At 49.4% G+C, this 26430-nt stretch overlaps 9 protein-coding genes across 9 annotated transcripts; 4 read left to right on the forward strand and 5 right to left on the reverse strand.

The window, feature by feature from the left end:
• Positions 1-2122: 2122 nt before the first annotated feature.
• On the forward strand, positions 2123-3963 carry FTJAE_453 (multidrug transporter; the record flags this gene model as incomplete). The annotated part of the gene is made up of 4 exons (XM_037350943.1): positions 2123-2425; positions 2483-2777; positions 3109-3565; positions 3639-3963. The coding sequence occupies 4 exons, from the start codon at positions 2123-2125 to the stop codon at positions 3961-3963; spliced, it is 1380 nt and encodes a 459-aa protein (XP_037212396.1).
• Positions 3964-4250: 287 nt separating this feature from the next.
• On the reverse strand, positions 4251-5267 carry FTJAE_454 (ribonuclease H A1VMW5; the record flags this gene model as incomplete). The annotated part of the gene is made up of 2 exons (XM_037350954.1): positions 4251-4997; positions 5046-5267. The coding sequence occupies 2 exons, from the start codon at positions 5265-5267 to the stop codon at positions 4251-4253; spliced, it is 969 nt and encodes a 322-aa protein (XP_037212397.1).
• Positions 5268-6353: 1086 nt separating this feature from the next.
• On the forward strand, positions 6354-8109 carry FTJAE_455 (uncharacterized protein; the record flags this gene model as incomplete). Its single annotated transcript, XM_037350965.1, has 2 exons — positions 6354-6543; positions 6596-8109. 2 exons carry the CDS (start codon positions 6354-6356, stop codon positions 8107-8109), a joined length of 1704 nt encoding a protein of 567 aa, XP_037212398.1.
• Positions 8110-8330: 221 nt separating this feature from the next.
• FTJAE_456 (uncharacterized protein) lies at positions 8331-8894 on the reverse strand (the record flags this gene model as incomplete). Its single annotated transcript, XM_037350976.1, has 1 exon — positions 8331-8894. One exon carries the CDS (start codon positions 8892-8894, stop codon positions 8331-8333), a length of 564 nt encoding a protein of 187 aa, XP_037212399.1.
• A 656-nt stretch (positions 8895-9550) lies between these two features.
• Positions 9551-11575, forward strand: FTJAE_457 (calponin; the record flags this gene model as incomplete). The annotated part of the gene is made up of 2 exons (XM_037350987.1): positions 9551-9717; positions 9772-11575. The coding sequence occupies 2 exons, from the start codon at positions 9551-9553 to the stop codon at positions 11573-11575; spliced, it is 1971 nt and encodes a 656-aa protein (XP_037212400.1).
• Positions 11576-11995: 420 nt separating this feature from the next.
• Positions 11996-13660, reverse strand: FTJAE_458 (MYND domain protein; the record flags this gene model as incomplete). Its single annotated transcript, XM_037350998.1, has 1 exon — positions 11996-13660. The coding sequence occupies one exon, from the start codon at positions 13658-13660 to the stop codon at positions 11996-11998; it is 1665 nt and encodes a 554-aa protein (XP_037212401.1).
• A 3871-nt stretch (positions 13661-17531) lies between these two features.
• Positions 17532-18314, forward strand: FTJAE_459 (6-phosphogluconolactonase; the record flags this gene model as incomplete). Its single annotated transcript, XM_037351008.1, has 1 exon — positions 17532-18314. The coding sequence occupies one exon, from the start codon at positions 17532-17534 to the stop codon at positions 18312-18314; it is 783 nt and encodes a 260-aa protein (XP_037212402.1).
• Positions 18315-19094: 780 nt separating this feature from the next.
• Positions 19095-20462, reverse strand: FTJAE_460 (AGA1 A-agglutinin anchor subunit; the record flags this gene model as incomplete). Its single annotated transcript, XM_037351020.1, has 1 exon — positions 19095-20462. The coding sequence occupies one exon, from the start codon at positions 20460-20462 to the stop codon at positions 19095-19097; it is 1368 nt and encodes a 455-aa protein (XP_037212403.1).
• Positions 20463-21509: 1047 nt separating this feature from the next.
• FTJAE_461 (uncharacterized protein) lies at positions 21510-23474 on the reverse strand (the record flags this gene model as incomplete). The annotated part of the gene is made up of 1 exon (XM_037351031.1): positions 21510-23474. One exon carries the CDS (start codon positions 23472-23474, stop codon positions 21510-21512), a length of 1965 nt encoding a protein of 654 aa, XP_037212404.1.
• Positions 23475-26430: the final 2956 nt, after the last annotated feature.

Consider the following 26430-nt stretch of genomic DNA (forward strand, 5'->3'; position numbering starts at 1 on the left):
CCCCTTGGGGCGGCCGGCTATCTGCGAATCTCGAGCCGGTGAAGCCAGAAAGGGAGTCATTGCCATCTCTTGTTACCCGACCAACACCCTCACGATGCTCGACGTGTTCATCGCCCAATGAAAGGGAAGGAGGATCTGCATCTCTCAGTGCATCTTTATCACGCACATCAAGTCTCGAGCAAGTACTTTTTTGTATATCCTTTGAGCGAGCGGTACGGCCCGCGTGCCGCTGATTATTGGTCTATTTGGGTGAGAAACAGATATTACCGAGGTCACACGACGGTACACTGGTTCATGATTCGTCTATGATCGATATTCGTGGTTCAAAATGTGGCACACAGCCCCATGGCCGACTTTTCTGTTCGGTTTGAGCCGCACTCACAGGTCAGCCTGAGCCACGCAGCCTGATTCTGAAGGACATTTCTTGGCCGCGCCAGAGGAGTGCTCGATACGGTATATGACACTATATGCTGTTGGTCGACGGTTGGCTGTACTGAGAATATACGCGCGGCTAGGGAACGCTGGCGAATTCTAGAAATGCCTAAAGAGCACCAATTTAAGTACCATACGGTCTTGTTGAAGATAGGAATCTTTTGAGATTATCCTTATCAAATACATCCTTCTCGCTTGTTGAATCTTACATAGTTTCATATCAGATAGGGGTATTATTGGTACCCAAGAACCCACGAGGTTTTGAGCATAGACGGACAGCGACACGTTTCTATCCTCTGTACCAAGCGCATAGTAGACACTGTACCTGCAAGAACTGAGGAAAGAAGCTTAGTGAGCACCTGTCTAAGCAGAGGCTGTTTCTTTCCCTGGTTAATGACGATGTGCTTGAGTGGTCCGATATTACTAGGGCCATAGGCTTACATATATTCCCATATGGAGGTTGTCAGACACCCATTTTTAAAACAGTTTGCGATTTCATATGTGAATTTCGAGTAATTGGTGACTATAATTGTTAATTCCAGTCCTGGAAACTTAACATCACAGACATCGCAAACGATATTAACATTCTACTAAGTTCTAAATATGTATGCCCGGCTTCGATCAGTAAGCGGACCTGGTGGCCTCAATGATGGTCTGACAAAGAGGTTCGGTGAGAAAAGTACCTTTCAGTTTAAAAAACCGCTTATCTTTGACCGTCCAAGAAATCCGTCTATCCTTGACGATGTGAGACAGACGCAAAGCCACGAGGACTAACGGGCTCGAGATTGCATGTCCCGCGATAGAGATGAAGAGAACGCTAGGATTGTTTATGAATTAGCACATCGATAGATCCAGAGGTTGGAAACTATAGGGCTGAAACAGATCAAGCTCGGGTCCGAACCAGATCCGATAAGGAAACATGATTCATCAAAGGTCAGACCGATAGACGTGATGTGTTCCATCTGACTATGAACTTTTGTGCGCTTCTTCCAGAAAGCTGGATATATACAGCTTTTTCAGGCGCGGCAATGTCAGGAGCTTCGAACCCTTTCGGTAAGCCATATCGACATCTCGGCGGGATAGATCAAGGCAACAATGCCAGCACTTCTGACTGGCTGTTAAAGCATTCCATCTGTGAATAGCCTCTATTAGCGGCGGGATGGCGCCAGTAGGGCAGAAAGGCGGCCGCCTCCATGACCGAGATATCCGATGAGGCTCAACCAAATATCCGTGGCTGGAGCTCTGATAGATGCTAGCAATCACTAGTTCCTCCTCGGGCTGAGCTGAAGTGGAGGTCACCAAATCGCTGGATCCTTGTAAAAGTCAATGTAGTTCCCCCAAGACAGTAACCTATGGCACCTCGGTTGTTGGACTCGATATTTGGAACCTTTAAACAGCCTTAGAGAGGATGTGTTGGTTGTTCGCGCATGTCTAGTTGGGGCTATGAGGCTGGCTGACGAGATGTTGATGACCCTAAAGTCAGCGGTGAAATACGTCTGCGCTTGCGTTTAGGTGTTGTTATAAGATAGGTTGATTCCTGTGCATCAGCTTCTAACTATGTAATGAATCCAACGGGTCTTTGCTTCATTCTACTCCTTATTCAAATCGAGAACCGTAAACACGTTCCCTCAGTTCCGCAGAATGGCTGATAATCTACCTAGAAATGGTCCTCATAGTGACCTAAACTTCGATGACAAGACAAAAGGTTCTTCTCGCCTACAACACAAGTTCCCCCCCTGCTGACTCTGTACTAGCTGCCCGTGCCCTAAACGTGATCGAGGCAGAATCAAGATCTCGTACGCAGAATGAAACCGAGAGTGCTATTGGCAATCCTTCGTCCACTTCAGGCCCCTCGCCCCTTCAACTTAAGGAACTGAATGAATTGCCTGCGAGTTCAACTCGGGGATGGCGCTTCTATGGGGCTTTTGGTACATTGTGTCTTGTCACCTTTATCATCGCTCTTGACTCAACAATTATTTGCGTTGCATTGCCTGTAAGCTCATGATACTCAATCCTAACACGATTCCTCACTAATATGAGATGTTCAAAGACAATTGCAGAAGACGTAGGTGCTACGGCTATCGAAGCCTTTTGGTGTGGTACCAGTTTCCTCCTCGCCTCGACCGTCGTCCAACCCCCTGTTGCCTCGCTATCTCATATATTTAGCCGTCGGTCTGCGCTGCTCGCTTCTCTCACTGTGTTCGTGGCTGGCAGTATCATGGCTGCTCTGGCGAAGAATATTGCCGTGCTACTTGGTGGTCGGACTTTTCAGGGCCTTGGCTCTGGCGGTATCCTTGCTTTGACATATGTTATCGCCACTGATCTTGTGAGCCTCAGGGAGAGGGGTAAATGGTTAGGCCTTATCTCCCTCAACTGGGCTATTGGAAGCTTTTTGGTCCCTTGATCGGTGGTGCTCTCGTAGAAGTGTCCTGGCCTTGGCTGTTCTGGATTAATTTACCATTTTGCGGTATTGCCTACCTCGCTATTCCCATCACAATGCGCATTAAGCGAAGAAAGAAGCTTCAGTCAACGCCAAGCTCAGAGAATTCGATTTGATAGGGACTATCATCTTTGTTAGTTCTTCGACCAGTTTCTTAATCCCGTTGAGTTGGGGTAAGTTGCCCATGCTGATATAGTCAACTCTGTAACTACTTACTTACTTATGGTCATTTACAGGTGGCATCGTGTATGACTGGAGCCGCCCCAGAACCGTTATACATCTTATCTTCGATATCATGGGACTCATATCCTTTGGTTTTCACATCAAGTTCTGCAGAAAATACTCCAGATGCGATCCTCTTCTACGACCCAGTCTATTCACCTCCCTTACGGCTCTCTCTGCATACTTTGCTACTGTTATCCACGGCATAACGGTACGGTGTCTTCTTTACAATGTTCCATTATACCACGAGGTCAGGGGATCATCACCTATCACTGCAGGCGTTGCTGTCATGCCATTCACGGGGACTGTGGCACCCGCTGCTGTCATAGTTGGGCTCCTGGTCGCCCAGACGGGGACATACAGGCCTTTCATATGGGCTGGATGGGTTCTTGTACCCATTGGAACGGGACTGATGCTGCTGCTTGATGATCATACTGATACTCATCTACCTTACTGGGGGTCTTGGTCTCGGTATCCTCTATTCAGCTCCAGCATTTGCTGCTCAAGCCTCAGCTTCCAATTCCGATTTACCATTCGCTGCCAGCTTTTATGCCTTCTGTCGATCTCTGGGTCAAGGCATCGGTGTTGCTGTCGGCGGCGTCACCTTTCAAAACGAGTTCCGCAAAGAGGTCGAGAAAAGCCCGGAGTTTGCTTCCGAAGCCAATGAATGGGCCAAAGATGCGTCAGCGTTGGTACAGATCCTCAAGAGGTCCCCCTCTAGCATGCAACTCATGAAGGAAACTATCATCGATGGATATATTAAGGGTCTCCGAACCGTCTGGCTGGTACTGGCTTTCCTTGCTTGCATCGCTTTCTTGGTGTCACTCATCTGTGTCAAGGCGAAAAGCCTGGATCGTAAATTTGAGTAAATTTGAGACTGAGCATGCTCTGGTCCAAGCAGATCTGAAGCAGAAAAAAGACCAAAGAGTCTCGGAAGTTAATGTTTGATAGGTAGAATATGGTATTGTTTCATTTTGTATCTCCTGTAGTGCTGGAATATTGCTTCTTCAATAATACAGAATAATCGACCGACTTCTCATGGTCCTCTTATCTCAAAGCGAATCTGCACATGTAAGAAACATCAAAAGTTCCTGAGATGGTAGACTGATGGATAACTACCTAGGGTGAAACAACATAGCCATATGCGTAGTCCAGCTTATCTCTTTCCCATCAAGCCATTTCCCAAAGCCCCAAGAGCGCCGGTAATAATCCCGATGAGCCATCTCCAAGCATTAATCTTTATCGGGGTAACTGGCTCATGGTGAAAACCAAAATCCACAATATCATCCGTAGATCGAGGTATAGATACGACGCCTTGGCACAGGTCCTGGCGATCAAGCTTTGCCATACGGTGAGCGATATTGTGGGCTCGGTGGTTTCCTTCAATACCACTATGGCCCGGAACCCAAATGAGAGATAAAGCTACTCCTAATCGCACCAGTTCATGAGACCGTTGTCGAACTAACGAGTCAATAGGTGGTATTGGGAAGTGCCAAATCTCTGAACACCGTGGAATAGCCTCAGCTCCCGAGTCAGAGAATATAGCAACTCTGCGTATATGAGAATTCGATTGCTGCGAAACGATGAATATGGCTGCTTCAAGGGCTCCAGCGATGGCCATGAGCTCGACATCTCCCGACCGGCCGTGGTGTCCCTTCACTTGCCAGCCTATTTCTTTCGGGATAGCCTGTTCCCACCCCAAAGACTTATCCATGAAGACAACTGCAGCTCCGCCATCGAACGCATTGACTGACCCATCGGTCCACAGGGTCAAAACATCAAGGCTTTTGTCTTGCCACGCGTCAGTAGCTAGATGATGCGCTTGGCATCTCGACTTGAGTAACACAGTTGAACCTGCAAATCTTTCGGTATTGATCTCTTCAAGGGGTGGCACGGTGGCTTCCTATCGACCCTGTCTCTCTTTCTTTCTGAATTGTTTGCAATCTCTTACGAAAGACTTTCTCAGGGTTTTCTTGGTTCGTCGTTCCTCTTCTATGGCTTTCGTTATTTCTTTTTTGATTGCCTTCCTCGTAGCAGTCGCTATTTTCTCTCGGTTTTTCCAGTATTTGGCTGAGTCGCGGGCCGAAGCACCTTCATCTGCTATGTTGTCTGAGAAATAGTCCTCCGTGAAACCAAACGGAGGCCGCGGATCCTCTTCTAATAACTTAGGCATTGTGGTGGCGAGTAAAAGGCGTCTTTTCAGGAGCTCAGAGCCAGGAACAGACTGAGTAACGGATTTGAGAGAGGCTTGTGTCCCTGTTTTATATACCTCAAGGAAGATATAAATTAGACTTTTAGAAGCATGAGGAGTCATGATTTAGGTTCTTATAATATCAGCATTTCGCTATAGCAATTGGTCAGGCATTGTTATATAACGTTTAAGTTATTATCTAGATATATTATTTATAGTTAAGACTTATAGCTAAGAGCTTATTTTAATACTTATATAAAACTTATAATAAAGCAAAAATTTAATAATAAAATTTAAGTATATATATATGTTACCCTTTTCTTTATAAATGTATTAGCAGCTCTTGATAAGTTTAAGAGTAAGTATATTTGCTTGCAGCTTGGTGTTGTAAGCAGGCTCGTGTCAGGCGCGCTTCAACTTGGCAATTGATTACTTTCTGGGTAATATCTCGTCAAGGCAAGATGGCCGAGCGGTCTAAGGCGCTGTGTTCAGGTTCGATTTGAACTAGTAACGATTCGCAGTCTCGAAAGGGGCCTGGGTTCGAATCCCAGTCTTGTCAGCTATCTTTTTCTCTAGTTCTAAGAACAATGGAGTTCCAACTTTTAGTCCCATTGTGTTCATGGTGCCTGATTGCGATACTCATACGCAGTCCTGGGGAGATGGCCTGGTTTTTTCTTTCTCTTTTTTTTCCTTTCTCTTTTCTACTTCTTAATACCTTTAAACCAAACTGACTAATTGATTTGGGTACTCTCGTTTGCCTTGATGTCTAAAGAGTTTATACTCCCTGAGGGCAAGACAACTGAAGTGCGGATTCGTTCCAGACAATGGCGTCACCAGCCAGGCCAGTGCGAATTCCCCCTGACTTCTGAGTTCAGGTACCGCCCTCCAAATCGGCAGGTCCCTCTGATAGCGCACGCGCTTGTCGCGCTTCCCGTCGCGATCTCAACCCGTCCATGTAAATTGATGCTCGCTTCCTTTTCAACCGGCTCATCCATCTTATTTCCCTTCCCCATGTTCTACTAAATCATCGCCTATCAACTCACGAATGTCTTGGACTCGAAACGCGAAATGGCAACAGCCTCGTCCTCTTCGGTTCTCTCGTCGCCGTCATCTTTTGTGACGGCGCAAAATTCTACACTTGATAAATCCACGGCCGCCAGTAGCCCCGTTCATGAGAACCCATGCCCCTATCGCGATGCGCGACAACTGCCCCGCGACTTGAAGGCGCATTGTCAGATTTTACTCGAAGAACAACTGTGTATGCTGGCGCTCGCGTCCCTCAATGGTAACTTATACTTACATCGGGTTAGATGGCTCCGCGATAAATCTCCTCAACAGCATTGCCGCCTCTGGTATATCCAAGCACACTTCTTCCAAGAAGCACGTCCTTGTTCCCCCTCCAAGCCATCTGGCTCTATTGAATACACTTGTTGTTCATCCTCTCCACACTACCCGTGCGGAGAAGAAAGACCAGCTTGACGTTGCCTCGCAGGCTCTCGACTATTTGCGCAATATTCTCCGAGTTGCCGGTCCCATTAATGCCGATCTCAGAACAGCATTCCAATTCAGCTCTACACCACGCTCGGGTCGCCGCTGGGATCAATATGGACAGGGAAACGAGAGCGATATATCAGACACGGATTCAAATGGCGACGATGATCGACTTCGAGGCAAACTTGCCAACGATGGTAGCATATGGAACCGTGGACAAGACTTTTGGTCAACCCTTGGTTGGGCATTCAACTGCAGCACGTTATATCCGAAGCGATGGCAATACTGGAAAGTCTGGCTAGAGTTTATGTTGGATGTCTTGGAGGCCGACTGGAACGAGCGCGAGCGATGCGACAAGGAGTCGCAATTAGCCAATGGCCCAGAGAGCGAACTACCCCGTACATCACGCAATGAATCTATCATTGTAATGTACATGGATCAACAAAACGGGCGGCAAAATGGAGCTAAAGGATTTGTCAAAGCCATATTTGCTGACGGAGGCGAGATATCGTCGTCTGCTTTCCGCGAGGTTTTTGATAAGGAACCCAGAGGCCCGAGCAAGACGTCTAAGAAACGAAAGCGGGAACAGGTGCTGGACCTGGAGAACGACAAATTTGGTGACTACTTTGATGATGAATCAATCTCTTCGGGAGTTTCCGAACCACCAACGCCCCAAAAGCCCAAGGACACACGAAAACTCGGCACAGCGGGTGTACACTCTCAAGGGCTGGTCGAGTCTGTCGACATACGCCTTCGTCTGTTCAGATTACTTTCTGCGGTGACATGGTCACTCCGAAAGCCTTCCGAGCTTCATCGTCTATATGAGGAGTATACTGCCTCCCTCAAACTTCTCCCACTCCCCATGTTTACTCTTTTTGCGTGCCGAAGACCAAATCCCCTTTTATCTGAAGCGCATATTACTATCACTAAAGAATTATTCGATCTACTGCTACCATCATCATACAAAGATCCTTCAAAGGTTGACCCAGAAGGTGACGCGGAGGGAAGTTTGACCTTGCCAATGTTAGAAGAGTGTTTTGCCCCTCATCCAGCGAATACCGTGGCCCTGGAAGACAACGCGAAATTATCCCTAGTCGTTGAAGACGCTATGCAACTTCTTTGGGCATGCGATCTAATGGTCTATTCTGAAGAGTTTGAAGAGGCTGTTGAGATGGGCATCAAAGCTCGAGAAGCAAAAGCAAAGAAGCGGCGCACAGGGAAGGTCAAGGGTGATGAAGCCGACGCTCTCGCGCAAGACATCCTGACTAATTCAGGTGAAAGAATTCGGTTGTTTTTGGAAGTTTTAAAAGCTTCTCAGGAAGCGGGGTCATGAGACGGTCAATGGGGTGATGGTTCTTATTGGTTTTTTGGTGGTATTGTACATATTATAGACTACCCGGTGCATGAACATAATGCCGTAATGAATGATGATACCCAAGATCCTGCCGTTGAATCTGTCTCGTCTCCTGTCATGACTCTGGTACATTGGTGTTACATTTGGTATGGCAACCGTGGCTTGTTGGGCCAGTCAGTACTTCACTGAAGGTCTATTGCTCAGCGTTTCTTGGCTGCTGTAGGACTCCAAGAAGTGGGTTGCCATGTCTCGCCTGGTGCTCTAGCTTTTGCCTTGGCCCAAGGATCATCCTTCTTCTCAGCATCTTCTTTGATCTTTTTCGAGACTGTGTCAGTTTGCTCACTACTCTCGGCGTCTTGTTGTAAAGGACTAGCCGTCGCCGGTGAAAGCAATGGTGCCGGCGCAGCCTGCGGTGCCTCCATGACTCGCGGCTTGGCCTCCCACCGAGCATCCGCCTCAGCAGCAAGTTTCTGCATCCTCACCCGGCGCAGAACATCGCTGTGTTGTTCCTCGATACTCGGAGGCTCCTCTCGTGTATGCCGTAACCACTGGTGCCATTGAGGGCTGACCTTTACAGAAGAGTAGTGTGTTGATCGCGGGTATTTAACAATTCTTCGCCAGCGCTCATTACTCTCAGCGCCTCTCGTGAGTCGAAATTCCCAGTACGTGTTGCCCTGAAGGTCGTAACCTGGTGATATGTAAGTGGGAGGAGAGTGGTTGGAGGGAAGATTGAAAACAAACCCACGAGGAAGCGCTTGCGCCATGGCAAGCGGAGAGCCTTCCACTTGTACCAGGCCCGCGCAACAGGTCCAATCTGATTTGAGGCCATGGGCTTCTCTTGTTTCAATTTGTGACCTTGGGTGTCACCAAAAAGAATATGGGCGCGCAAATGTGATGGTGAAGTCTCGAATCCATGACACACACACACACAGCCACTCTCATGATGCACCAGCCACCCCGCCCCAGCCACCGCATAACTCCCAGTCCACGTCATTTCATGGTGGGTGGGCTGGATGCTGGTGTTAGGTGCATGCCGCCCAATCTTGCCTGCTCGAGTGCAAGCTACTACCTAATTCCTTGGAAACTTACCTACCCTCGGATACCCGGGACCATCTTATTCTCTCTTCCTATTCTTCTCAATCAACACTTGACTCCTATCCTGAGAGTTGACCTTCAAGACAATTGCTTGGAGACAGCTTCATTTGTTTTATTGCGAATCGATACCCTTCCCCTCCCTCCGTTCAAGAAGCTGTGCGACTTTTGCGACAGGACCGTACTCTCTACTCCGTAGACTACGTCGCTTACCAGCGCAAACACTTGAATCTAAACTCGTACTAGGCGAGATACAAATCCAATCCAATTCCCTATTCCTCGCGGTGATTGAGTTGTCATTTCGAGAACTTATCTACGAGCTGTCATCATGGCGTCCGTGTCGTCGCTGGATAAAGACTTGCGCAAGATGCGCCTTGAGAAATACACACCAGCTGCTGCTAATGAAGCTCGTTCATGGATCGAAGACATTCTGGGAGAGAGCCTTCCTTCGTCCGATCTCCTCGAAGGACTAAAAGATGGAGTTGCTCTATGCAAGTAAGTCGCCTTCAAGTCTGCCGATCATGAATGCGGGACTTACACAATGTTCAGACTCGCCAATCTCGCCCTACCTCCTCCTGGGGTTCGATTCAAGCAATCCGCCATGCCTTTTGTACAGATGGAGAATATCTCGCTATTTCTCCGTGCCTGCCAATCTCCACCACTGAACCTCCACCAACATGATACATTCCTGACCGTCGATCTTTTTGAGCAGAAAGACCCAGCGCAAGTTCTGCAATGTATCGGCGCATTCAGCAGAGCGGCCCATGCTGCTAATCCTCATAACTTTCCCACATCGATTGGACCTAAAAATCGACCTGAAACGGTTACTCCACAAGGAACAGGTTCAAGGACACCCACCAGGACACGCGACAGGGGCGCATCCGTTACGAGCAACAAGTCGCCTGCCTTCGGACGCTCTGCTGCTCTACCACATCGAACTGGCGATTCGGGATCTGGGCGGTGGAGTCCTACCAAGAGTCCTACCCCGAAGAATGGGCCCGAGTCTCCTGGCGCCGTTAGCAGCTGGAGCAAAAAGGAGCACGAAGGGACTACTGCACCCGCTTGGAATATTGCACAGTATGGTTACTTAGGGGGCGCCAGCCAAGGTAATCTCGGTATATCGTTTGGTGGTAGGCGACAGATCACCAATGCTGGTCCCCGCGTGCCGACTCTCGCTGAGAAGGAGCGCCGTCGAAAAGAGGAGGAAGAGCACGCTCGCCGTGAAGCGGAAGAAGAGGAGAGGCAGCGAGCTGAAGAGGAGGATCGCGCCCGGGTTGAAGAAGAGCTCAGATGGGAGCAGGAAACAGAACAACTCCGAGAAAAGGAGCGGCAAGCTGCCGAAGAAGAGAAACGAAGATGGGAGGAGGAGGAACGGCAATGGAAACTGACAGAGGAGAAACGGCGTAAGGAGGAGGAAGACGCCGAAGCCCGACTTGCCGAAGAACGTAAAAGCGTGAAGAGTCGTGGTGATTCCAAGCTGACTGGGCAATTCCTGAGTCAGTATCGAGCCGACCAAGGAGCATCACAACAAGACGGTGCTTCCGACGATGAATACAAAAATCGGGTGAAGCAGTTGGAGCAAGAGTTGGAGCTCGCTCGACAACGAGAAGCCGAGTATGAGCGAGAGCGTCAAGAGAGAGCTCAACGTCAAGGAAGCATAGAGACAAAGCCAACTCCTAAGCCAAAGCCCAAGCTGGTGTCCAGTCCTCCAACACGTTCTGACTCATGGTCTAAAGACGAGCGAGAAGTTCTGAGGACTCGGTCTCCTTTCAACAGGGAACCCCTTCAAACAAACAACGGTCCTGCATTGCCCTCAAGGTCACCTCGCCCCTTACCTGATCCGACTGCCCTTCCACAGGCCAAGTCACAGAACACGAGCAGCCGGCCCCTCCCGGATCCCGCCACATACTCCCCGAAGCCTACGCCCGCCGCTCCCAGCCGTACCGACCGCTTTCTATCAAGTAATCCAGCCCCTTCACCACCTGCAGCCCAGGCAACTTATTCACGCGAGCTGGGTGCCACAGCTGAGCGTGATGCCGAAGACCAGCGCCGTGCCCAGAGCCAGAATAAAACTAAGGCAGGCGGATGGGCTTCTAAGTCACTTCTGGAACGAGAGATGGAGATGGAACGCCAACGGCAGCGAGAGTGGGAAGAGGCACAGAAAGAGACTGCTGCGGCAGTGCGCTCCAATGAAGGTGTAGACGGAATCGGCGGTGGCATCGGTGGCCGGTGGGATGTTGGGCAATGGGCTGGCTATACAGGTGGTGACAGCCAGAATAAGGGGTCAGTGGGCATCGGAGCTGGTCGAAGACAGATCGTAGGACCTCGGCCGCTTCCTGAGCAACCAAGGTAAGGTGTCGGCCTAGAAATAGAAGCGATTGTTTTGCAGTTCTAGCAACGAAGCACAGGTCTTTCAAATTTTGATCGATTGTGATGGCCTCTATAAAATTCAAACTATTTCAACGAATGCTTATGTTCAATGGTGGACATTGGTTTAATCATATCCATGTCCCAGACATATCCATGGCTATCTAGTCAGTATCATTAGCGCCTTGATGAAAAGGAGAGGCGGTTGCTAGGCTTTAGTTTTGGTATGATAAGAACCTTTCGTATATTGTGGTATCTTGAGACTTTCTGTTCTTCACTTGCCTACTAATCCAAAGCACATACTTACTATGATCGATCCACCCATTTTATCTAGACCTCCCTATCCCTGAAAGGTAGGAACCCCCACTCCGTGCTTCATAAAATCCCAATTCCCAGCATGAAGTTCTCAAACATGATTTGCTTCACCCTTGGCAGCCTCATCGCGGCACCGTTTGCACATACACCAGCCGCCTAGACTACCCCTTGCCCATTCCCGGCGTTGTTGCACGGGCAAATTGACGTCGCAATAATGGTTGAGAATCTCCTCACCCTTCTTTATACCTCCCGGACGCCCACCCACAACACGCTCCTTTCTGGCTTCCAGAACCATGCGGCCACCCCATTCCCATGTGACGTTGGGGTCGCAATCATGGTTCGCGAGACACCAATATGGGTGCACTGCGGCGACATCAGGGCGGCCATCCCGAAGGCTTTTACGGGCCGAAGCAGTGCCCCTGAACTTGGCGTATAGCGTGTTGAGAACCCATAGATCGTTCTCAGCGAGCAAAGAGTATACATCAATATCCATCTTTTCCAAAACGTGGAGCGGTGTTTCGATATTGTATTTGAAAGAAAAGGGCAGTGTCCACTCAGGAGGCGGGCCGGCATTCGGTGAGACGTTGATGTCGTTGGTCCGAGTCGGAACAAAGTCACCCCATATATACTTGACCTCTCGAACATCAAGAGGATTAACCTCCTCGTGAGCAGCAATAGCCAGGACACGAGAAAGCAGCAAAAGGTAAAGCGTTTGGTCCGCTTCAAATGCATCAGGATCCTTGGCGATTGCATCGACATCCTTCTCACAAACCGCTGGATGATATCTCTCCATGGCTTGCTCAAAGCAATACTGAGTGCAGAACACCGTATCGTAGCATTCAGGGCAGCTGACGGGCTCGTTCTCGCTGCCTAGTGGTGGCAGATCAGAACTGCACGCGTCACAAATAGAGTCCTTCAGGCGATTATTCGCCGTGAGAAGTGAGTATTCCTTCAGCACAACCTCGCCGGGGGCAATGTCCTCCTTGGCGAAGACTCCAAGCTGCTTGCATGTTGGAATAATTTCATAGTCATCGGTGCTGCTCGCTCCTTCTAACAGGACAGGTAAGGTCGCAACCTCGACAACGCACTTTGGTGCCATGGAGCTCAAACGCTCGTTGAGTTCAGCCAGTGATTCCGGAGCGAAACGATCAGGCTCGTGGTCATTCCAGGGGTAGACCTCGCGACGGACGAGACCTTGATCGGGGAGATTGGGGTAATCAATATCGATATCATCACGGCGGAGCCTTCTGCGGGCGACAGTGACAATGTTGTTCTTTGTGTCGAGTAGTTCTTGATTAGAGGGTGAGAGCTGGAGACCGCGCTGGCAGAAACTGGCAGCACTCTGTAGCGATCCACAGAGTAACAGGCCTAAAGAAAGGATCTGATATGCACGAACTTGGGCCAATATGGCCAATCGTTTGACTGCCTCATCTTCGACTCTCAGGTCAGTCTCGGGGCTCTGTAGCTCATCTTGGGGAAGATTCCCATGTGCTAGAACATCAGGTAGGGGGACTGCTGTATGCATCTGCAAAGACTCGAGGGCCTGCTCGTGATATTCGAAGCCCTCATTGAGAACCTCATCGGCTAGTAACAGTGCACGATATGCATCACCGGCTGCAAGGTCCGGATATCCTAGATCCGAGTGGATAGCGGCACGGTTGAGGTAGAGTATCAAGTCATAGGGTAGGCTAGAAAGTCCTTCTGTGAGCTGTGATCGCCGGTCAAGCAGCTGCTCGTTCCGGGCTGCTGGGTCCATGTCAAGATCAATATTGTCCGAGGAGATGACAAGCCGGTCTCTTCAGCGAGTTGTGTAAGTTGACACAAGAGTGGACTTCGGTAAAGAGGAGTAAAATAAGAGAAAAGTTGAACTAATGGGTTTAGGCCAAGAATTGAATGCGGGACCCTCGGTGTAGAGCAGAGTTCAGCTCTGGCCTCAATCCGCAGAGATCGCAGTCATATAAGAGGTGAGGAGGAGGCATAGAAAGAAAGACAAGTCTAGAAGTGACGATGGCAGTCGTTTCGTTACCGGACAAGGATCGGGGAGCTAAGGAATCGAGAAAGGGAGAAATAACTTGGGGAAGCGCGGTGATTCGCTATCCGTTTATATTAGTCGTCTTCTGCAACGGGAGGCTTTTTGGTAGGGCAGTCCGGGATGATTCTGATTTCCCATCAAGAAAGACCCTGAATGTTGCTTGATATTTTCGCCCAAGATAAAAACAGGGTAATTCTTTCCAATGGGAGGTACCTAGGTACCTAGGCAAGGCAAGGCAAGGCCCCCAAAACAAAGAAAACAGGCTTGGCAATTTACAGCTGCCAAACCAAAAGGTTGGCTACTGACGTTGGTTGGTGTTATATGTCGGAGCGAAGGTTCCGGGGTCACACGAGAATAAAGTGCAACTGAGAATCCAGGTGTGCGTGCGGTGTGATCCATCACGACTCAGCAGAGAAAGTCACGTCCGTTGATGATTTGATCGCCAGGGTCCATCCATCAGGTGCCGTTTCAAGCCGCCAATGCAATTTTTACAGTAACAAACGCCCAAAACTGAGTAAAAGGGGGGGGGGACGAAATCCCAGAACGTCCCACAGGTGGGCTAAAGTCCCCCTCCACACCCCTCCCACGTTTGCGAGACTGACTGGGCTCGCAGCTGTCAAATACGAAAAGGCTTGAGCTTCGATATCGTCAAGGGAGCCATAATGTCAGGGTCCTCCAGATCCAAACTGGTGTGATCATTACGTAGGTAGGGAACTCGATTCTCGGATTGACTAACCGAAATCATGTCGTTCCCCCCCCTTCTTCTTCTTATTTCCTTCATCAAGCTCTTTTCTTCCATGAGCCAGCTTGCTTCGCCGGGCCGGTCTCTTTGGGCGTCAAATGGCTAAGAGCAGCAACCAATCGCACCTCTCAGACAAATTCGAGGTCAATCGCAGAAACAATATTCTTGTACTTTTGTGCTGCATACCTAGGCATGCAGCAGGTCAAGTGGCTTGACCGTTTCCCAAAACTGCTTCCCAGTCAAGTCTGTAAAAATAAAGAATATTGTTTCTGCGATCGATCTCAATGTCATCATTCTCGGATGCCGACTTGACGAGCCCCATGTCTTAAGTCGACGTCGATTCGAGTGCCAATGAGCCTACTATGCCCTGCATGCATGAGAGTGTAGTAGGGACAAGCACATTACACTAACCGTCTCTTACACGATCGTGAGAGACTTTGTTATTGCCCCTCAGTTGAGGAGGTCCCGAAATGTTTCTTCGACAGCATGGGCTATCGTTCGGATGCGAGATCAGGCGATTCGGAATATATCATTTGCGCGGATGCTCCTCGATGAGATTCTGGTATTCACGAATGACCTGAGAATTACGGAAAATGAAGCTGTTGGAGGCTTCTAGAGACGTCCATTTCCCACATGGATACCTCATCATTCACCTGAGAATTGCATAAATGGAGGGGCTAGAGGGGTCAGAATCTTGGAGGGGTCGATTGGAGGGGCAGACCAGGGACCAGATGGACAAGGGCGCAAGCAGCCGGCATCTGCCCTGGAAAATTCTGCCAGGGCTGGCCAGCCTGGCCAGTCATGATGGAGGGGGCTCATATCTACGGATAGGGAGCGACTTACTGGTACACATGCACCCGGACAGCCACAGAAATGCACACTGAATAGAAAGCACTTCAGGGGAACAATTATGTCGAACGGCCAAATATGGTAAATACTGGATAAAAGACTGGCCCGCCTCTTTTCACCCATGAATACTCTGCTCCAAGGTGATCGAACAGTGAAGTCGTTATAAGTTGACAACCTCCCTCTCTCCTTTCCTCATGTGATAAGAGCTAATAAAGAGCTTACCACCACCGTCCACAATGCTTACCTAGGCTTCCATTGAAACTAAACGGGCTAGCGGCGCGCCTAAACTCGCCGACAAGACAGCTAACCTGCCTAACTTAACGCTGTGCCCTCTTAGCCGGATATACGTCATGAAATCACCCGTCCGTCAATAAAAGCTCCGCAGAACCGGACAAGCACATGCTTGTCAACGCATTGTTGACCCTATCTACAGTACCCTACCCCAAGCCACAGGAAAGCTCCCTGCACCTTGGGTATCCTTATCAGAGGATGGAAGAAGAAGAAGAAAACGTTAGATTTGGCCATTTATACAGTCTGTTCCTTGCATGAGTTCAGACGCCTTGCCCACCAAAATTGGCCCCGTGTCTCTTTTGTGGTATTCATGGATAGATAGGTGATTGATTGATCCTTCAACACATATCTAGTAAAAACGATCGAAGCCAACGACAAAATTCGGAGCTGTCAAGGAGCTGTCTGGCTGCCTATTGGCCTAGTGCTGTGTCACCACCTGGTAATGATGATGCTACTTTGGTTCCCTCTTTACAGTACATAGGTTGCTTGGCTCTCATGGCTTTTGACAAGGATTAGGAGGTTAACCAGGTAGGGCTCAATAGCAGCACGTCAGCAACCAAGACCACACGTCAAGCCGCTGTAAGTCAGATCTAACTATCCGTAATATGCTCAAAGATCTCTCTCTAAGATTCCCAAGCAACTTGGGTGACGATTTCTCATCAGCCTTCATCATTGGTAATATCCCTAGATGGGATCTACCACCAAACTCAAGTCCAATCATCCCATAAGGAGGACTAGTCTTCCTCGCTCATCCCCATGCCAAGTCTTATAACCTTGACGATTACTGGGAAAAAACGGCAATCCGATAAGCTTCCCTTTCTCAACGGGACACCACGCGGCTAAAGTGCCCCGTGGTTGACCTGCATTATCTAGAAACAGAAACCAGCCATACACGATTCAGATATGCCAGTGTCAGAAAGTAAAAGCCTAGGTAATTGACTAGCCTACCTAAGGTAATTAATTAACTAATTACACACAGTACCCTACTGGCGGGTGTCTAGCACGCCACTGCGCTCATCACATCGTCTTCAGTAGCGGAAACTGATCTAACTGTACCTAAGCTCCCACTGAGATCGAAGCTTTCGAGGTACCAAGAAAGCCATTGTGAGACCATTTCGCTCCTCCCAAGCCTCCTACCTACCGATGGTCAGGCAAGTAATAAGTTACTTCCCTAAGGTACTCGTAGGATGGGCCCTTCTCCGTCTCAAAATGCTCTTACTCCATCCATGTCTAAGGTAGGTCGACATTTATATACCGACGGGAATTTGATCCACTCCACTGCGATGGGATGCGATGACGAAGTAGGTACCCAATACTACCGTGCCTACCAGAAACTACCTTAGGTAGACTCTAGAGAGAGAAAAAAGGCCCACTGTGACTTCCATGGAACCCCGCCTCTTAGGTTGTAGCCTCTAGGTAGACTACCTATACCTTAAGACGATACCTACAGCATTATCAAATTATCCCACAACGTTTAAACAACATCCTGATAATTTATCTGAGTCGATTGCCTCGCCCTGCCTACCTTACCTTGTACCCTCGACACACTTACATCCTCTTTCACGCGTGTCAAGGATCAATCAGAGCTGCAGGAAAACCACGCACCTCGTCCTTTCTTCGTCTCTCCTTGTTCCCCGCCGTCATTTTTCATCTACCTCTCCCACATCGTCACAGCTCACCGCAAGCTCCAAAACCCGCACCATAAACGTCACCATGGGTAAAACACAACCAAACCTCTTCGCATTTCGCAACGTTGACGCTCTCGCCCCGGCGTTGCGTTCGTATGTCATCCAGAGCCAAGCTGCCGGTATCGCCCGGCACGGCGCTTTCAAAGTGGGTGTATCTGGTGGTTCGCTCCCCAGGACGCTCGCCCAAGCCCTCCTGGCCCCCTCTTCGGGCCCCAACGATGTCGTCGATTTCAAGCGCTGGGAAATTTTCTTTGCGGATGAGCGCGCTGTGCCCCTCGACCACGAAGACTCCAACTACGCCCTCCTCAAGAAGGAACTTCTGGATAAGATCCCCGAGGACCAGAAGCCCACCGTGCACCCCATCGACACAGAACACTTGAACGACTTGCAAGAGCTTGCCGACCAGTACGAGAAGACACTCGTTGCCAGCTTTGCCAGCCGCGACTCGGTCCGTCTGCCTATCTTCGACCTCCTCCTCCTCGGCTGCGGTCCCGACGGACACACTTGCTCTCTTTTCCCTGGCCATGAACTGCTCCGTGAAGTCGACGCCTGGGTTGCCCCCATTGAAGACTCCCCCAAGCCTCCCCCCAAGCGCATCACCCTCACTCTTCCAGTCGTCAACCACTCCGTTCGTGTCGCGTTCGTCGCTACTGGCGGCGGCAAGAAGGAGATCATGAAGCAGATCTTCGATACCGACCGTGGTCTGCCTTGCACTCTTGTCAATGAGGGCACTGGCGAGCGCTGCAGTTGGTTCGTCGACGAGCCTGCTGTCGAGGGCGTCAGCTTTCCGCGAAGGGCTTTCCTATGATACCATCACCCAAGCTAGCTTTAATAAAAAGCACCTCTATCCAGTATTTGAGCTTTAGCCTGACTCACCATAGCATGCAAACGACGTCAACGTGCTGCCGCACTAGATGGAGTCTGGCATCGTACGAAAATCGCAGAGGAGCTGGATGTTCAGCTTCCAATCCATCACTCCTTTTAACGCCCCTCACGATATTGGGAGGACTGAAAACACTACAAGACGCATCAAATCTCCGAGTCGGCAAGGATATAAACGGCAATGCTATATCGCAACCGGCCCTGAGCGATGAACCCCTAAGTACCATTTATGACTGCTATATCCCGATGATGATACTCGTTTTTGCGTGGGCATCATTTAGAGGCGTTTGTTTGGAGGCCCGGGATTTTCCAGATTTTATCACAACGAAAATCACACCCAAAAAAGAAAGGAAAAAAAAAAGATCAAATGAATCCAAAAAAGAAAATTCAATACCATGGTTTCGAGCTAGAGAAGAAGGTGTTTGAAAGAATTGTGGTCGATTTACCAATTTCCGTTTTAACTCGATATCCGGTCGATATATGCCAATACGCACAAGAGATAGAGAGCCTATTCTGCTGGTCATGTTCTCGTTTCGAGCCCAATTGACATAGCTAGAGCAGCTCAGTCCCAAACATGATTAAAAAATGAGTCTATATGTAACATGGAGAAAGTGCATCATCTGCTGTGATGTCGCTGATCTAGGTAATATGTCGTTCATCTGATGTCCAAACCCGCGCACGGAGCATTGCAAAGTTATACAATGCCTTACACGGCTCTCCAAACTGCTCCGGCTCTTGGAGGGGTATCTTCCATTTCATCGTCTCGGTTCATTCTCTCAATCCACTCATCTTCACGCGCAAGCGCATCTCGCTCAATATCGTCCATGACAGCCAATTCAGTCAGCATGCCCTGAACAAGCTCCCTTGACCCTTCTACCATGCGATGCAGACTGGATTGATCCTTGGATTCTCCCTCTTGATCATCAGGGGCAAAATCCCCCAATTGATCGAGCTGCCGCTTTATGGTGTCCAATCGTCGTACCAAGCCAGCGCATTCGTCCTTCCATGCAGAATCAAGCTCGCCAATAAATAGCACGTCGTTCTCCTGGATGAGAGCTCCGCCTGCACGTCTCGCTTCTTCGATTTCGCACATGCGATCAACCCATCGTTCAAATCGCCTTACGACCCTAGCATAGCGACCGCCGGGTTCCTCCAGCGCCCATAGGCCAGCTATGGCTGCATCTAGGATTTGTATGCGCTCTTCCAGACCACCGCCCATAGCCCACTTACGGAGTGCCAGGATGTTCTCCCTCTCAACCTCTGCCTTCTCTTGGTCATCAATCTGTTTGCTCGCTCTAGCAAGCTCTGAAAATCGCTCCCAAAGTTTGCGCTGGGCACTAGCTCTCCAGGTAGCATCAACGGTCGGTGCATCTCGATGCAAAAGATGAAGTTGCAGAAGCTCGGTTTGTAAGCGGCTTGTCTCAGCGGATGCAGCGACATTGGCCGGAAGTTTGGACGGCGATGGCGGAGCGAGGAATGTTGATGTCAGTGGTTTGGGCGCAGAGGACTTGGCTGGTGAGTAGTGTTGCTGGAGAGTTGAGAAGGCCGGGCGAAGGCGTGGTGCGGCGCCCGGGAGCTTCTCGTTGGTCGAAGTAGTCGACGACCGAGTTGGACGAGTGGTAGTTGTTGTGGTAGTAGTGCTGCTAGCCGATGAACCAGAAGAAGGAGGTCTCAAGACTGGCGCGTTTCTCAAGCCAGTAGCAGTGCTCTTTGCGCGTGTATGCGTAGGGGCAGGTGCCTTTCTAGTTGTTTGAGACGGGCCATCTGCCGAGGTTGGTCTCACTGCTGGTCGAGGTCTTGTAGTCGTAGTTGAGGGGGGATATCGAGTTTCCCTCTTCGCAGGCTCGGATGCTACTGGTTTAGCAGGCTGTCGAACAGACGTCGCCCTGGAGAGTCCTGCAGTTGTCCCATTTCTCAATATTCTCGCATTGCTAGATGTCGTCGCACTTCTAGTCAAGGGTTTCACAGGGAGGCGACTCGGTGAGCCGTCTGGGGCGTTCGCATTAGCATTGGCAGTGGTTGTGGTGGAAGAAGCGGGTTTTCGAAGTGATCTTGAGCGCTGTAATGTGGACATAGTGATATCCGTCACAATCTGGCGCACGACGGATTAAACGGGTTCGGGATTGATAGTAGCTATTAAGTGAATGTTTATTGTGATGAAGCTTGGGGAAATCAGGGTCGCTTGGGCTACCGATACGGTAAGAAAGTGGACCTGTCCGCCCTGAGAGCTTCCGTTAGCCGGGGCACGGTGAGTGGACGGCAACCCTGAACCATGGAAGGACCCGGGTGGTCACTAGTGGAGCGGACTCGGTGAGCCTCTACTAAGTTAAGCTGTCTTAGGTAAGGTAGGTAGGTAGGCCGTTAAGGTACAGTGGATGTTAACTTGAAGGCACGTGCCGACTTATTTGACAGAACCCCATTTGAACTTAAACCTACCTACCTTAAGGCTTAAGCGTGGATATCAAGGAATGCTGCTCTTGCATAAGGGCATCAGAGGCAGGGGGAATAAGGAAGCAGTCCACATAGTTGAATCTGTGCACACACGAGTCCTGTGACCTCCTCTCGTGATCATAAATCAACATTACACATTCATATCAGTCTGAAAACTTGTCGGGTTGGGTCTACGCCTGTATCTTCGGTGATTCATTACTTGTACGAAGGTATCTTTTCGTCATTGATAAGAGTCTAATCAAGCTGTCCCTTCTAGGTCAGCGCATTAACATTCGTAGTATCAGATTGCCTCAAGCGAAGCAGCAAACATGAGTCCATTTTTCCTTTTCGATATCACCAGATTATGCCATCAAAAATGGGCAATATGTCCTCATCTTCCCACTATTCCCTGAGCTCGTAAACATGCTGCTGCTCGCAAATGCGGTATTGTTCAGGTCGCGATGAACGACATTATCCCATACTGTCTATGTTTTCCTCCTGGCCTATCCTCACATGGCCTTTTCGTATATAATACATGCAATGCGTGACTCGGATCAAACCTGCGAGGAGAATCTATACGTAACAAAGGAAAGGGCATGAATAAGTGCGGTTCATGTGGCGATGAGATAAAATGGTAAATGATGAAAGAATATTAAGAGACAATTTCGTCGTAACGCTCATGGGGGTTCGATTATGGTGTGAGTTGTGGGTGGCTGACCAGCCGGCGCAGGTCATTGCCACTGTTGTTAAGCTTCTTGACGCAGTGCTCGCATATCCGTAGATGGCAAAAACTGCAAGTCCATCTATCTTCAACATCCGACTTGTCGCACGTTTGACAAGTCAATGGATAATATTTGTTCGTCCGGCGGTTCATTGTCTTATGACCATGGTAGCAATCGAAATGGGACTTTTTCAGCGGCGGCGCGTTGAAGATAGCACCTTCCGGTATAGGTGACTCGGACTGTTTGGGGAAGTAGGCCGCGCGCGGGTCGGGTTCCTGCAGTACCTTCATCTCAGGATAAAGGGTACCATCTCTGCCTCTGTAAAGAGGTCCCTGAGACTCGGACGGCACCAGTCTCCGATCGTGTTCAACCGCTAACTGTCGTGTAGGAGCATTCGACCTTACGGATGAATGTCGTGGCGGGAATCGGTTTGAAATTTCTGTAGGAGGCTGGACTTGGTGCACAGCGGTGTCACTGCCAGAGGATCCACGACTTCCCCTTGAATCGGTGACCGAAGGTGGTAACGATGCCGCCTCCGGCGATGCAGAGACCGGCTTGTCCTCCGAAGGGCTTGGTAGTCTAGGGACCTGCACAGCCTTACGTGTGATGCTACCAGTACTTCTTAGGTGTTCTTGAGTTTGTGCTTGAGGAAATATACTTGTGACGTTAGTTGGAATTTCTGGCGATACCTGTGCAGCGGGCTCCGGTGATGAAGCGGGCGACAAAGGCGAAATAAAAGAATCAACAACTGGAGTCTTGATGTCTTCCTTTTGATATTCAGGCGTGGGGGGACGATTTGCCCCAGGTCGTGGCGTCGAAGGAGACTTGCTCGTGTCACCTGATGATTTTCCCCTTCGATGAAGATGAAGTTTCCCTTTGAGACGATTCAGTTTGGAACTATTGATCCCCATGGTCGGGGTGCCGGGCAACTGCTCAGCGGCTGGCGACGTTTCGGAGTCCTGGCCAGCAGGAGCTATGGGGTTGGTGCTCCCAGGCTGCCAGTTTGGTATTGTGGAAATTTTAGGTCCGCTTGAAGAAAGCTGCGGTTGAACATGTGGTTGTGCGACAACTGGCTGCGTTGCAGCAGTCGACCCGTGGCTAGCAACAAGCTTCAGGTCGGGAAGCTCAAGGCTCCGCTCGGCCTTTGACGACCGACGACGCCAAAGCTGAGGTTGAGGTTGCTGCTGGGAAGAAGGCGACTGCGCTGAGTTCAGTTCAGGCAGCTTGTTCTCTGGAACAGGTTTTCGAACAGGGGCAGGCGTGGCTGGAAGGTGATATTTAGTGTCCTTAGAGGGTAGCGGGGGTGGCCGATGGTTGTTGGCAGGCAGCTTCTGGGCAACATATTGTTGCTGCTGTTGCTGCTGATAATGATGCTGTTGTTGCTGGGTAGAGGGACTGATAAACGTGCCAGTGTTGGTGTTGGCGGGTGGAGCTTGGTGGCTCGGTGATGAGATTGCCTCACACTGACGAACACTATCGCTAGCTTCGTAAGGCGACCTGACAAGGGATTCGCCGGACGAGCGTGAATATGCCGACAGAATACTCGATAGTGATTCCGAAGGTGATGGGGGAATCTGTGATGAGTTTGGCTGCTGCGGCTCTTTCTGAGGTAGTGGTGGTGGGTTTGCAGGCAGCTTCCCAATGGGCCGGCGTGGAATAGCCATTTTGGGCGGACCAGATGGAGGGGAATCAACCGCAAGCAAATGTAACGGCGGCAGTGATGGAGGTAACGACTTCGCGTTGGCTATACTAGTCGAGCGCGGCGGAGGTGGTGGAAGCTCTTTGGCGGGAGGTAGACGAGGGGAAGGTTCCTCATAATAATCGTCATAAAAACTCGGATCGTCAGGACCTGGAACATCGGGGAGGGCTTTCGACCAGCGAGATGAGCCAGTTTTGGGCGGTTGCAGAGAATTTGTATTCAACATGGTAGCCATGACGAAACTGAAGCAGTCGTGTCAACCTTGGACGACAGGCTAGGAGCAGGAGTAAGGGGGATACTGTTTAACTTGAGGCAAGATAAAACAGGTGAAACCAGGGGCGCGACAACACAGCAATGCAATGCAAAGGCTGGTAAAACGTATGAAATGCCGGGCCCTGGAATCCTTTTGATAATATGGAAGGGGACCACGGGAAAGACGCCCCTCGAGGGAGCTTTACAGGTAGATTCAAACCGATTCAAGTGGGGGGAGGGAGACAGAAGAGACTAGTCAACGACAACGAGTGAAACCGGCAAAGAATGGATCTTGAGGTTGATATTGAATCAGGTGGGACGAGCACGAGCTGTGAATGAGAGTAGGTACACAAGTGCAATCAATGTGTGGATGGATAGAACGAAGGAGATGAAGCAGTAGTGGTAGTTAATGGAGAACAAGTGGACGACGATGATGATGAATGAGGAAAATCATCGAAACAGATTTGGAACAAAACAAAAAAAATGACCAATATTGTAAGGAAACAAGATCAGATCGTGGGAGGAAAGAAAAGAAGGAGGCCTCGAGTCGATCCTTCTCGTTCTTGGTTCACGTCCTGCCCTGTTTACGAGCATCTTTTCCTTGGACCCTCTACAGCTTGTCTAGGGTTTCATCGAAAACACACCAACGCCGTCTTCAACCGGGGGCAATCTCTTGACCAAGCCGTTGGGACTTGCTTGGACTTGAGCGTTAGCATCATGCAAAGCAAGCAAAACTGCATGGGCAATCTCACAATGTACAGTACTTGGCTCATGCCTCGGGATGGGCGGAGGGAGGCTTGGTGTGGCTTATGCAGTCAGTCTCTGGCCACCCAGTGCTCAACTTAACCTCTTGGGGGAACCATGGCATTGCTGCATGTGGCTCGTCGAGTTCTGGTACATAGCGTCCGGAAGCAGGGGACCTGGGGACAGAGACCATGGCAGCTGAAACAACCAGTAGATTGAATCTCCAGTCACTCTTGGGCGGGGAATTCAGGTTCACTGCAGCTGAATCCACGTCACTATCTACCCACCCCTGCATATTTTAAACTAGATTCAACGGCATTCAATTCAATTCAGATGAAAAAAATGAAAACCCCAATCAGCTGATTTCACCGCGGAGAACTCAATGGTATGAATTAGCTCGATGTTTGTTTCTGTTAGAGTTTAATGACTTGTTATTATAACTGTGATGAGTTACACATGTGCGGAGCAGAACACTCATCAATTCAGTCTCACAAATGTCTCTATGGATTGATACGGATACTTGCAGCACTTCCTCGTGGTACTTTCGTAGAGTAGTACCTAACATTTAGAGGTAATGCACAAGGCGTTACTTTTTGCCTTCGTCTCGTCTCACCATCCTCCTCTTTCTATTTGCTGTCCAGGAAGAGTACAGTCAATCAATGCCCAAGCCTACCTCATGTCATCCTGACTCAGATATTGTAAGATTTTTTTGCCTCTTGTCTTTCTCTCCCTCGTCCGAATGATGCCACAATATTTTTATATCTCATTCTTGAACTCTAACATGTCCTTCATTTACTTATACGAGTCTCAAAAACTCTCACATTTACAGCAGAACGCCACAGTTCAACTGCCCGATCATGCCGGTGTATGCATGTGTGGACGTACCAGTATGTACTGTACTTTATCGACCCTTGCAATTGATCGCCCAACGCGTCACGTCTCTCCCCTGTCTGTGTACACTCGGGGCGATCGATCCTCCGTAGCCCAAGCATCTCCACAGGTAATTTGAAGCTGCAGAATGGCAATCCACCATCTGCGATCCTGTAATGTTGAATTGTTGCTCAGGCCTGCCAGAATTTCTTCGAATCAGTCAGCACGATGTAACCAGCAGCGGCGACCGCTATGACGAGACCTTGTCTCTATTCTATGAAATCTCCGTAACGCGTTTGGCATTAGTTAGTGATGCTCAATGAGATTTGGCCCGCATTCGCCTCTGACCCGGTAATCTTGGCAGACTCAGCAACCAGCCCCTGTCTTGTCAAAATTGGTCGAATGTTCCATGTTTCAGATGAATCCCATGTGAACGAACCCGCGTAGCCACATAGCGTAGATGATGTGAGCAGCACAAACTTGATGTCGATGAACGAGGACGCATAAGCTTGCAGTAATAGGGAGCCCGATGTGTAGTACAAGGCATTGCAATCATCATGACATTTTGAATGGCCATTGGCCCAGACGTTTGTTTCTAATGATTCAATACTTGAGTTCCTTTCCTGTTCATTCATAGCACACTTGATGCACTCACTCTTGTGGCAAGGACGTCATCGAGTTTATCAGTCGTAAACAGTGTTTTATCCTGAAATCCCTGCTTAATTATATTTGACTACTCCCCAAGTCTAGCGCAACACTGGCATAAGCCGCTGACATTCAACATCCGCGTGTCTGGCAGGTGAGAATGATGACATTAGCCATCAGTCCAAAAGTTTCATCTTATGGTGATACGAACTAATTAAGAGGTTTGTACAGGATGGAAGCGGAAAAGCTGAAAGTCGCCGAGTGCTTCACAAGAACAAATTAAACTAGTTACACGGAGGAGGATGATTCGATATCATTTGAGGTACAAAGGTCCCTACTTCTCGAGGAGCTTCACTTGTTATCATAGATAGTCTTCCTATAATGATAACAGTTTCTCCGATTACGCCGCCTGATGGCTGCTCGAATCTGACTGAGAATTTAGATCCAACTCATACCTAAGCAAGGCCAATATCTATCTTATTTGCAGCATCGCCACGTCCAAATATTGCTAGATACTCTGGACTCTCCAAACTTCTCGGCCAGAAAACTGCCTCGCCAGTGAATACCAGACGGCAGTCTTGCGGTATCCTGTGCTCCCATTTTACTCGGGCTTTGGCAAGGAAGAGATATGAACAGCAGTTTGAACTGAGGGGGCTCGTCAGAAGGTTCGCCCCTTCTTG

The sequence above is a fragment of the Fusarium tjaetaba genome, assembly GCF_013396195.1.
Source record: "Fusarium tjaetaba strain NRRL 66243 chromosome Unknown NRRL66243_c0000013, whole genome shotgun sequence".
Lineage (NCBI taxonomy): Eukaryota > Fungi > Ascomycota > Sordariomycetes > Hypocreales > Nectriaceae > Fusarium > Fusarium tjaetaba.